The sequence below is a fragment of the Leptidea sinapis genome, chromosome 13, assembly GCF_905404315.1.
Source record: "Leptidea sinapis chromosome 13, ilLepSina1.1, whole genome shotgun sequence".
Lineage (NCBI taxonomy): Eukaryota > Metazoa > Arthropoda > Insecta > Lepidoptera > Pieridae > Leptidea > Leptidea sinapis.
The window spans coordinates 13,601,994-13,615,251 of NC_066277.1; the positions used below are offsets into that span (position 1 = coordinate 13,601,994).

A 13,258-nucleotide genomic window follows, 5' to 3' on the forward strand; every position below is an offset into this window, starting at 1 on the left:
TAGTGCTAAATATGTATGAAGATTGTCAGATCAGTACTACATATAACTGTTACTAAGCCTCTCTTTCCCTGGCAGATTCGATGGTGGTTAATGTCTGACTGATTAGTAACCCTGCCTACTGAGATATAATCCCGGGTTCGAATCCCGGTAGGTGCAAACATTGATATAATGAATATGTGTTTTCGAGTAATGGATTTTTATATTATGTATGTTTAAGTATATTATATATCGTTGTCTTATACCCATAGTACAGGCTATGCCTAGTTTGGGGCAAGATATTTTAACTTTATAATATAATTTTATATTTTAACATGGTCTATTTTTTTTTTTTTATTTAAGTAGTACCTAACTACCTAATAATATAATTTAGCTATTAACCATTTAAGTGAAACTAAACACACAGTCAATAATCTCAAGCCTTTTGTTTTCGGCTTACTTGATGACAATCATCGTAAATGGATTCCGAAGACAGCTCTTCGTTTAGTTTTAGTTAAGATTTGTCTAATCTTGAAAGAAAAAAATCCACGTATTGTACTCACAACAATTAAAATTCTGGTGAAATTATACTTAATCCCTTCGGAATCACTAATAATAAAATAGTTACTGTAATCGTATGTAGGAATAAGTTAATGTTAAATAGTTACCATGTGGACTGTAGTGGGGAAGTAGCATTACAAAAATATTAATGGAAATAGCTGTTATCAGTACGGGGACTTCATGAAAAAACGAACCGGCGCCAGAAAGTAATCAATGAGATTACAGACAGACAAAAAAACTTGCCTAATTATTAGGTGCATAGATAAAACCAAAACAAGTTTATGTCTGAATTCTAACAACATTACACATTAATTGACAACGCAACGATTTACAGTCCTAACTTCAATATAGCGCCTTATTTCTGAAAAGGCGTAACAAAAATAGATCACTTCTATGAATAAAATGAAAAAAAAAAAATTAAAAAAATATTTTTTTCCTTTTTTCGTTATAACTCCAACATACATCTAAATATCTTCATTAATTTTATTAAGGCCCCTACAAAACGTACTAAATTACGTATAACTCATCTCCCGTAATGAACAAATATCACACACATAACTACATAATATATATCATATAGATAAAATAAAAAAAGGATTTGGCCATTTTTACATACAAGCTGGGTGTGACTTATATTTTAAGCGTCCACTTATGGAATATAGTGACACAATATCTCATCTGCAGCACTATTATTCATAGCAGAAAGATATTTTAATATTGCGAAAATTACTTTTGATATTAAGGAAAGGCAACTTGTAGCTTGGATTTATAAATATGTCAATCGAAAAGTTTAACTGCCTACTCAAAAAAAATAATAGCACTGAACTTTTCATATTTTTATTATGTGATCAAATAAAATCAAAACAGCTATGTTGAAATAATGTTTTTTTTTAATTTGTTGTGTGACAATGGATGCTAGTCCTTTAGCCGATTAAATGTTATTAATAATTATACAGCACTTCCATTGAATTTTTATATATACATATCTTATTTGTGTCATTTGAATATAGTTTTTCATCATTTTTAGTTGGAAATTTGAAAAGATAGTGATTTTTTGATATTAGTCTTAAATAGGCCGTAGTCCATTTGATCTATTTTTCTCTTTATTTCTTCGTGCTATGTAGGTAGGTATTTAATTTGTTCATTAACGTAGTATAATCGTCAAAGTTACGTACACAACTAAGTATATATAAAATATTCGACTTACATTGTATGAAACACAAAATAAAAATACGTAAATATTTGGCTTTAGACAACATTAAAAAAAAAAAGAGTCACACTCTATATATATCTACATACCGTTATGCTATAGATGAAAAACTGGAAAATTATTCGTAAAAAATAACAATTACAAAAATAAATGATTATATTTATATAAACTTCCAATATAAAGGGCATTTTGAACACTTTCAGTGCTACATAACAAAAAAAAAACTTGTTACACCTAATTTTAGCAAGCAATACGGCCCGATACTATTAAAATAAATAATAACAAAAATGGTGAAATATTTAATTGTTGTATTAATGTATTCGATAACATATTAGTATCTAGTCAACATCACAAGAACAATATAACTCATTTATTATACTTTCAATTGACACTCAAATTGACTTCATAAAATTAAATAAATACATTATAACAGCATAGTTGTTGATTGCTTGTATTTCTAAATTTAAGTATTGCTAAAACAGGGTTTAAACAAGTTTTAACAGAATTGATGCTAATTAATTGAATAATGGATGTCTAGAATATATTCATTAACGAATTGTTACAGATAAAATGATATAAAATATGATATTGAAACATTTAAAAAAAAATCAATGTCATTTACATATAAATAACCAACCTTAGAAAATTTTAATGTCTAGATAGAGCCTCTTGGTTTTTTACTTAAGTGTGAATGATAACCAGTGGGAGGCTCCTTTGCACAGGATGCCGGCTAGGTTATGGGTACCACAACGGCGCCTATTTCTGCCGTGAAGCAGTAATGTGTAAACATTACTGTGTTTCGGTCTGAAGAGCGCCGTAACTAGTGAAATTACTGGGCAAGTGAGACTTAACATCTTATGTCTCAAGGTGACGAGCGCAGTTGTTGTGCCGCTCAGAATTTTTGGGTTTTTCAAGAATCCTGAGCGGCACTACATTGTAATGGGCAGGGCGTATCAATTTCCATCAGATGAACGTCATTATCGTCTCGTCCCTTTTTTCATAAAAAGAAAACTATGTCTTACACATGTGATGTCAGTCATTTTGTTTTAGTGTTGCTAAAAAATGAGTCTAACAATTCACCACTATTTAGACATTCTATCTAGACATACTAAATTATCTAAGAAACCAACTAATACAGTTTATCTATCCACCCTATTGTTTCTATAGACTGTTTTACAGTACTATTTAAAAACATGGGACATCAATCAGAATATAAAATTAGCTTGGTGTTTACAAAATTTGGATTATTTATATTTTATAATATTACATAATATTCTTGTATGAAAGATATGTAATAAGTTAAAAACTTTAGACATTTTAGATACAAATAAATTATGTGCATATTACAACCTTGATAATTTGAACTCCTTTGATAAGTCCACCAGACAATTTAAGAGTGATGGGATGTTTTTAAAGACCCAAAATTCTGTACTGCTGTTTTGGGAGGTAAAGCGTTAAAAGTTATTTATTATTTTTAATATTCATATTTCATTCATTTCTCAACCTGAAACTCTGGTTGAACTGCAGTGCTGCTACTTGTTAATTATTATTATACTTTTTAAACTTAGTAAGGCCACTCAAGTCTATGCATTCAGTCAATACTTTTCCATTATAACACACAGAGCCCATATCTGCTCTAAAGTGTTATACATGACTTTTTATTAGGACTGTACATTTTATATGACATTGCTAATAAACTCTTAATAGGCTGTTTAAACACCAGATCAAACGGTTTAAACGTCTGCATTTAATAAATAAATAATTAACAAATTTTTCTGTGTTCAAATTATCAAAGTTCTGATTAATATATATTAAATCATCAAATTATTTTTCTAAAGTACTGGTTGGTACATTGTAATGTAAATTGTGAAAAAAAAATTGGATATTAATATTTATTGTCAGTTTACTTACTCATATATTTGTGTTTTTGTATAAAAAAAATGTATAAATATTTTAAATTGTCTATGTCTATTTCAAACTATTTAGATTGGATATAATAATTATGACTAGCTGAATTTCAGGGGCAGACACAAAAATGTTAGAATGTACATACAAAATAGAAACTAGATTAATAGCCTTGAACAAAAATAATTTGAGGTTTTATAAACCTATAACAGTTACAAGTATAAACAAAACTTTTACCAAACTAAACAATGCTTTTTAATTTTAACTATTTTACACTTAAATTAAAACATATTCAGATTCATTACTATACACTTACTCCATTGAGTACATTTATTAAATTATTCTTTGCTTTTTAAAATATTTATTTAAAAAAAAATTAAGCAACATTTATGATGTTTTTTTTAAAGAATTTCTATTCCAGACACTATTTTTTTAATACAAAATCAATTCTTAAAATAACAAAGCTTATTTTTTTTGTACTTAAGAGATAATAAAGTTTTCTTTTGACACACATTAAAAATAAGTAATAATAAAAATTTTGAATGTATTTCAGCTCTACTGCATGTACTTCTTACATTGTAATCTATTAATTCACTAACCTAATGTTTATTTAAATATCTAAAGCATATTTATATGTTGCAGTTGAGGTAGATTAAATTTTTTACAGTCCTATTAACCTAACAGATTAGAAATATTTACACATTTTATAATAACAAGTGTTTTTCAAAATTGTATCTCTTATACAATTTGTTTTTAATTTAAAATGTAATAAATGATTATTTTTAACATTAACTAGCAAAGTTTCACAATAATCACTGTAACACTTAACAGAATTAACACTAAAGATATCATTTATAACATTTTAAATAGAAATGGATTTTCGTAAATAACACCTAATTATATTAATTTTCGTTATTATTCTGTATGCGATATATAACATTTAAATACAATGCAATAATTTTGATGACATATTTTTCAAGACATTTTCCAATTTGATATTTTTTTAAGTATGTGTTACAGACATAATAACATTTGTATCACAATTCAAAGATATACAAAATACAAATATATACTTAAATATATAAACCAGAATTAAAAATAATGCCTTATCAGGCAAAAATTTCAGAAACTGTATAAAAATGAACACATTGATTCATATATAATAGGATTCTACAAAAGCTAACACTCAGCAGTTTTGCTTTGCTTTAAAGTAGTTTGGCACAAGATAGTTTTCTATTGTAAATGGATCGGTCCAATATTGAATCTTAATCCTAAGGAAGGTGTTGCTTCTATAGATAATATTTACCTGAAAGTGTAAAACTCATTCTAATACAATATCAGCATGATTCATATGACATTCTAAACATGAAGTAAATGAAGTCTGCTTGAAAATTAACTCAACTCAATGCATATTTTGTTCTCATTAGACAGATCTGATGTTGCCATTTCACATAATCATTATTATGCTCCTATCGCAAGGTATACACTCTTATAATATAATTCACGCAGAAACCAGAGAACCACTCAAGAACATATAATTAAAGTTCACTGATTTCAAGAGTAATATACCTTCTCGCTTAATCCTTTGAAATATTCTACAGAATAGCCATTTCACACCTCTTATTATTCTACTTTTATGTCACACATAGAGTTGGTCCCATCTATACTTCATAAGTTAGACATGTATGCTACAAATTACAATTTACAATTCCGAAAGAACATACACGACTAGATATTTCATGTAGAATTCGGAAACAATTTGGTATACCTGAGACTAATGGCATCTAATATCGCCCTGATATAAAAACAGTACTTTAAGTAGTTGATCTAAATTTTTATTATAGACCAATCATACCTAATGAGGTAGTTCGGTTTAAAAAATGCACAGTGAACTAAAAAATACTAATGAGGAGGGGCAGGTGGGGGAGGGGGTTTCGGGCTTTGAGCAGTTTGAAATGCTTGAGTAAAGGCAGGCAAACGTTGACTGCGTCCACTTTCCTCACTTGAAAATGTTGTATTATTCTCATCTAATAGTCCTAACATTTCTCTAGAAAGGCCTGATGGTCCTTCCCCAGGATCTATAAGCATAGATTCAACATTATCCGAACCAAGCAAATTCATAGTGTCACTCAAATCCTGTGTTGTAATATAAGGTAGTTCAGGTGTTGTTTGGGAGTAGGGTGGAGGGACGACATACACAACAGGGTAGTCCAGCATTTCACTGGGTGACCTTGATACTTCTAATTTAATATCTAATGGCTCCACTTTTATATTTGGCAGTTCTAGGTCAGGAATTTCAACAATGATATCTGATGCTGGTACATCTGTCCTGCCTTCAATAGTCTCCTGCTTGGGAGATACCGGTTTCCAGACATCAAATTCAGACCCAGGTATCTCTATATCAAATGACGAAAAGCTTTTTTCAAATGCTGTGGCCTCAGGAGGTGGATCTTTAGAGGTTCCTACTGCTGCTGACCGCCAGGATTGATCTGGATGAGCATTTTTGACATGCCTGACCAGATGATCCTTTCTTCCAAACTTTTGGGGGCAATATGGACATAAAAAATCACGTCTACCTGTGTGTACCACGAGATGACGCCTTACATCTTTTGCAGTAAAAAACTTTCGGTCACAGCGTTCACAAGTAAATTTCTTATCAGTCTCACTCTTAATAGTACGACTGCCAGTATGAACTTTTAGGTGATAAACTATTTCCTGTTTTGTACTAAAAACTTCATCACATATCTTACATTGTAAGTTGCCCTCTTCAGCTGAATGAAGCGCTGCATGCTTACGATAACTAAGCAGAGATGTGTAAGACTTCTTACAATCATTTCTCTCACAAGTATAAAGTGTTTTTTCAGGATTATGTACACGGACATGATTAGTGAGATGATCTTTTCGACTGAAAGTCTTGCCACAGACTGTACAAGAGAAGGCTTTATCTTCACTATGTATAAGGCTGTGCCTCACAAGTTTGAATCTAGAATTAAAACGTTTTTCACAAAAGTTACAAGCAAATGGCAGCTCACCTGTGTGAGAGAATATGTGCTGACTGAGTTTACCCGGGCTAGAGAATCGTTTGTCACAGGCATTGCAGACATGTCGTTTGCTTCGATCGCGGCGCGGGCGACGCTCCAGGGTGGGCACCGAGCCTCTGCCCAGGCCAGATCCACCTGCTTCACTGGAGCCACTCGCGCCGCCCGAACCCTCTTCATACGGCTTTAACGGCAGCGTGGGCACCCTCCGCGCCACTTTCACGGTTCTGAATGTGTGCTTTACACTTCGACCAGTGCCACCGCGAGCTACAAACTCCAACTTCGTCTGCAGCTGTGAGGCGGGAGGTGCTATGAACGTCTTCTGCGGGGCGGGCGTACGTTCACTTCTCGTTTCCTCCGCGAACTCGGAGCCGCCCTCCTCACCTTCTCTAGGGTTCGGTGGTGGACTGGCCATCTCGCGCTCATCTTTGACGTCGCTCTATATCGCCGTTCGTTTATCACGCCTCGATATCGTTACGGCTCCGCAGTAGCGCTGGCTCGTCACGATGGCAGAAAACATTTCTGTCACATTGACGGTATGAAAGCCCTTTTTCGTATTCGTGTCACATGTTTTTCACAAGATTCCAGAGATGCATCCTAGTTTCTTATCATGATCTGTATCGTACTCGACACTTTACTTTGTTATTACAGGATATAAAGCAAATACAAGGTGAAATACGCACGAAAATCAACTTTTCTCAATGAAATATGTAGCGGTTGACACTGAAATCAGAAATGTCAAAATAATGGAAATAAGAATGAAGCCAAAAATGCCAAAAAGCAAACCATCATGTCAAAAAATCCGCCGAATATTAGTTTTTTTTAAATGACCCCAATATTACCCTTTGCTGATAAGAGTTTGGCCAGTTCTATATTAGTCACTGTATAGTGTCTGAAATTTATTTCGATGGGGGTAAAAATAATATTTTTATCGTCAAGATACCTTAAAACATAAAATTAACAAGTTAAAAAATATGAAAAATTAACATAGAAAATTAAAAAAATAATATAATTTTGGATTTTATTACTCCTTTTCTTGCTATCATTGATAAAAAATAAAATACAAAGCGAAGTGTCGATGTCAGTAGCTAAGTCGAATGCATCAAATTTATAGTAAATTATTTGCAACTTATTTAGGAGACTAACCTAAAAGTTAAATATTCAAAGCCAAACGTCAAACCTGAAACTAGAAATAGTATTTTTCTGATGAAGTTCAATTTATAGGTATTAAAATCGGAGTTAAATAACTTTAATATTCAGATATTATTTAGTCGGACAAAATTCTGGTAAGTTTTAGGCAGTATATTTTTATTTATATTATCAGAATATTATATTTTGATACCTTAGTATGTTAAGATGCTAGTCGTTAATCTTTATGATATTATTGTGTCAAGAAACTATAAACAGTATAATAATAATCACGTTTTGTTTGTGTAGGTCATTAAATAACTAAGATGTCAGATGCCAACGTAGGATCGATGGCAGCATCTGCTTTAAGTGTAGGGGAAGATCGATCTACAAGTATTCCAGCTGGATCAGGTTGGTTTGTGTTTATTATATTCAAAAAATGAGCGACTACATTGTTACTAAAGCTTAAACTAAAATAGTTAAATCACACTTTTAGTACCTAATAAATTTGAAATTGATATATCAGCTCATTAGGTATTTTTATTTACAGGCTAATATTTCACTGATATATATAATAAATTTATTAAGAAAATATTTTGTTATACAATAATTTTAGTTACTACAAATTCAAAAAAATAACTTTTCTATGCCTATGATGTTACAATGTGTGCTAGACAAAGATATTTTGTGTAAATTTAGTTAGAAAGAGGCATAAAAAGAACATTTGAAAGACCTTCATTTCTTAGCAAATAATATTTGCACCCTATATATGTATATCAACCCTTTTACCATTTTCAATTATTCATAGGTATCTAGTTTAAAGAAACAGTGTACACAGTTGAACTATATTTGATATTATATGAATAATTTTTATTTCTAATATAACAATTTATTTACTTTGGTTTCATTTACATTAGATGAAAAGGAGAAGTATTATGGAGGCTGTGAGGGCCCAGATGCTATGTATGTGAAGCTTGTTTCATCAGATGGTCATGAGTTTATTGTCAAACGAGAGCATGCACTTACATCTGGGACTATCAAAGCAATGTTGAGTGGTCCAGGACAGTTTGCTGAGAATGAGGCTAATGAAGTTAATTTTAGGGAGATACCGTAAGTTATCTTTTGTTTCAACAACTTTAACACAAATCTATATATGCTGTTACTTGAAAATATAATGTACTAGTTTGGTTAAATGTTCATACCAACAATACCATTATGTTCTCTACCCGATTATGTTTGACTAGGTAATGGGGTATGTTAATATGTATTATTAGGTATATAATAAATATCCCTCAGTAGAAATGTGTTGTTAATTCAAACTTAAATCATTTGAAAGCTTTAGGGAACATTTTAAGTGAAGGTGCAAATGAGTAAGTGGCTCACTTATTAAGAAGTGATCACCACCCCCTTAAAGCACAATGAAAAAGGCGAAACAGGAAATACTTAACAAGACAATGCAGTATGAAAATTTTGATGAGATATCAGAGTGCATGCCAATGCCTGTATTTTCATCAAAATAAATTATAATCAAGATCTGTTAGATCTACCAATGAATAAAATTAATTGACTAATGAATATTGCAGATGTGTTAATTAAAAAGAGCCCCTTAATTAATCTAAGCGAAATGCCAGAGTGAGGTAATGAATATAATCTTTTTTTCTCAGGTCACATGTATTGCAGAAGGTGTGTATGTATTTCACATACAAGGTCCGTTACACAAACTCGTCTACAGAGATCCCGGAGTTCCCCATTGCACCCGAAATAGCCCTAGAACTGCTTATGGCTGCTAACTTCTTGGACTGTTAAAACTTGTCAGGATCATTGTCTATATGTATTAATGTATTATTAATAGACATGGGCTTAAACATATGTTTTTTACCGTTTAAATTAAACCTAATATTTAATACCAATAAATCTATTCAAGGTTATTTCTTTTTCTATTATTAATTGTCAAAAAAATTGAATCAGTCTGATTTCAGTATTTTAAATTTGCAATAAATAACAAAAATTTTATTTATTTGAGGGTAGAAACATAAAAAAATTACATTGCTTATATGAGAGACATTTATTTGGTCATATGGTATAGTGGTAACAATGTGGCATCAGATGAAAGACCAACCACATAAATGATTGTGCTCAAATATTACTTAAATCTAATTTTGTTTAGTTCTAACTCTACTCTCTATACTAAGGCCAACAAGACGAGATAAATAATGTAAACAGACAGACTGTTAACTGAGGTACATTATACTGAGCAGAGGTGTGCATATAGGCATTTAGGCAAATCCTACCTCGATCAGAACCTAATTAAATATAGCACTTGTGCTAAAGTTAATTTAGTTTAATTTTCTTCCGTTACTTGATACCTAAACTTCTATTGAACACCCACTCATTAAATTTTTCCTTACAGTAGACAGAGCATAAAGCTCAACTATGAGTAGTTAGATCCACAGTGCCTACCTTGCTAGAAAACCAATGGACACCCCTGATACTGAGTTATATTGTCATAAATATGGGTGACTCAGACTCTTCCGACGAGTAGTCTTTGCCTAATACAGATGATTTAGATTAGGGAATCCATTATTTATATATAATTTACTCAAATAAAAATGTTTTGAACCCCTGAAACTTTGTTTACATTCTTTGTTGTCTCGTTGGCCTTACCATAGTTTAGTTTGACTGCACTTTTTGTGCCCTTAGCCTCTTGATTGCGCCATTAAGTGAGTAAGTTCATCTTACTCCGACCAGCTAGTCCGTTCTAGAATGCTAGCAGCCTTTTAGACTGCTGAAGGTGTCCGGTAGCGATGCCGGAGACCATTGTTTATCTACATTCCTGCACTCTTTAAGCATGTAGTGTAGTGTTTGTTATGTCTCCTTGCATCCCCTGCACAAAGGACTGTCTCTCACATCTATGGTAGAAAGATGCTAGATACCTATAAATTGGCGTAGGCATTTTGCCCGTTTTTAGTCGGAAGAAACAATCGCCAAGTAGTATTTGAATTAACAAGTACACCCTACGTATAAATTACTTTAAAACAAACATGTACTAATATAAATGATATTGTGCTTTAATACATTACTATTACGCGGGAAAACGCACCAAGCGTAGTACGGCACTCGTTAACCAGATAGAATGATAAAAATGAGAGAGCAAGCGACACGGTTAAATTGCCACACGTTTTTAAGAATAATCTAGCAATTTATAAAATAAAGAGTATGCCTTCACTATATGTTTCAGTAAGTTTCATTCGGCGCGCGAGCCGTTTTGAATACTGACCCACTTAAACAATTTTTTTTGTGAAGCAGCTATGGGCACGAAGACTGGGACTTCCAGATGAGCGAAATTAAATTTTTTTCCTCAAGGAAATTTGCCGTGTCACTCTTTTGTTTGGTGTTGCGATAACCAAGATTAAGTTTAATTAGATTAAATGTTGTGCCCAACGCATATCCTTTGATTTGACTTCTTTTGAAATCAACTTTCACCAATTAAAAAGGATATAATTATATTCAGTTGCTTAGCAAGAAAGACAGCCTCTAATTCTCACCTTTAGATGCGTAAGAACCTCAGAGGGGTCAACTATGCTCTCTTTGAGTAACAGAGCTTAAAGACTCATTCAAGCACGCTCGAGCAGGATATGGTCTCCTCTTTAGAGTAATAAAATCTGCACAAAATGTATTTCACTAACTGATTCCCTAAAAACGAACAGATTTAAATTGGTGCAATCGATACAAGATTTTAAAACATGTTTATGTTACTTATATGATGAAAAACTTATGTTTTCTATTTATAAAATTCTTATTTATTATATAAAATAACATATCTATTAATATCGTTTTCAGCTTAATTAGTGTATCTTAATGATGCATTCTAACACCGGGCTTACTAACAGTAACTCAGGTACTATGTTTTAGTACCTGCTATATATGTTGTTTAAGAAATAACGCTGATTTAATTTAAAAATAATTTTTAATTATTGTATAATAGTATGAATTTGTTCTCACCAAATAAATTTGTATTTTAGACCAATTGTTTTATTCTTCTTAGTTATGACGCAGTGTCTTTATCACGGGGAATGGTACTAGTGCGGAACACGACTTTTTGGAAACAATTGAGAAAAGTTAAAACCTTCCCCGCCTCTTCTTATTAAAAAATGGTTCTGAATGCATGGTGTTATTTTTTAATTAAAGCAATGATTGCCACTCAGATCAATGTTTACGGCTTCATAGCTTCAAGTGTGATATTTTTTTTGAGTAGGTACAGTATGTTCTTATAGGTACATCGTTCTACACTCACTGCTCGTCTTGTCCCTTATTTTCATAAAAAAAACTAAATATTAAATAAAGGTTTGTAGATTTTATAAACGTGAAATATTTTTTAAGAAATATACCTATAACATTATTCATACCAAACAGGAGCATAGCTCTATCCAATTACCACAGTCAGTGTCCATTCAGGAACATGATGCATGGACCAGCCATCGCCATATTTTATGGAAGGAACGACCTTCTCCATAAGCTATGAAATTAAGGCGTCTTGCATCAGTAAAGTTTTTACTGTTTCTCAAGTTCAAGCTAAATCGATTGGTGCTGGCGTGTTAGTGTCGACCACCACCAAAACAGTGTAAACGTGGGTGGCAATATTTCTTAAGCGATTCCAAATCGGCTGTCGTTTAGAGCAAGTCATGTCTTCTAAAACTTCATAATTTGCAGTGTAATTCATACAAGGGCCACTATTAATCTTTGGGAAGGATGACTTCAATCAAAGCTGGTGTAATTCATGATAGAAAGACCAAGGTATACTTAGAGGTACCACAACACGACCCAAGACAATCTCTTGACGTCTTCACTCCTTTAAAATGAAGCTTTATGACCGACGCAAGATGATCACGTTGCACTATTTCGACTACTTGTGATGCTTCTTTCGCGCTATGAGCGTACACTTTGCTATTTGATTGTAAAATTTATCCATCATTCATTTTGATCGAGTTTTAATTTTAGGGATTTAGGGCATGTCCTGTATATCAACGATAATCACTAAGCTTCAAGTCATCTTTAATGATACGCGAAAGTCCTAGAATTTATTGATTTCGTAAAGGATTTCGGCGAATGTTAATTAATATTAACAGGTTTTGTACTTCTAACAGAACGCGCCGCCCCGACCTTTTATTGTCGCCTCATCCAACGTATTCCGGCGATCTTGACCAGATCGTCGGTCCATGGTCCGGTACATGGTCGCCATTCGAGGACTTTACTGCCCCACCGGCCATATGTCCGTCTAACTACGTGCCCTGCCTACTGCCACTTCAGTTCGCAATCTTTGAGCTATGTCGGTCTTTGGTTCCCCTACGGATCACCTTATTTAGCCGAGCATAGCCCTCTTCACTGCCCTCTAAGCGGCCATGAGCTTTCTCTTACTTTACTTAGAACATAGAATATAAAT

General features: G+C 32.6%; 3 protein-coding genes across 3 annotated transcripts in view; 2 read left to right on the forward strand and 1 right to left on the reverse strand.

Moving 5' to 3' along the window:
• LOC126967644 (craniofacial development protein 2-like) overlaps positions 1 to 13,258 on the forward strand; it is a 113,202-nt gene that overhangs the window by 37,056 nt on the left and 62,888 nt on the right. The gene's annotated exons all lie outside the window — the stretch shown is intronic.
• On the reverse strand, positions 4,787 to 7,452 carry LOC126967637 (zinc finger protein 708-like). The gene has a single exon (XM_050812204.1). The coding sequence runs from the start codon at positions 7,103 to 7,105 to the stop codon at positions 5,555 to 5,557; it is 1,551 nt and encodes a 516-aa protein (XP_050668161.1). The 5' UTR covers positions 7,106 to 7,452; the 3' UTR covers positions 4,787 to 5,554.
• Positions 7,808 to 9,746, forward strand: LOC126967673 (elongin-C). The gene is made up of 4 exons (XM_050812258.1): positions 7,808 to 7,976; positions 8,128 to 8,229; positions 8,736 to 8,928; positions 9,483 to 9,746. Exons 2-4 carry the CDS (start codon positions 8,145 to 8,147, stop codon positions 9,622 to 9,624), a joined length of 420 nt encoding a protein of 139 aa, XP_050668215.1. The 5' UTR covers positions 7,808 to 7,976; positions 8,128 to 8,144; the 3' UTR covers positions 9,625 to 9,746.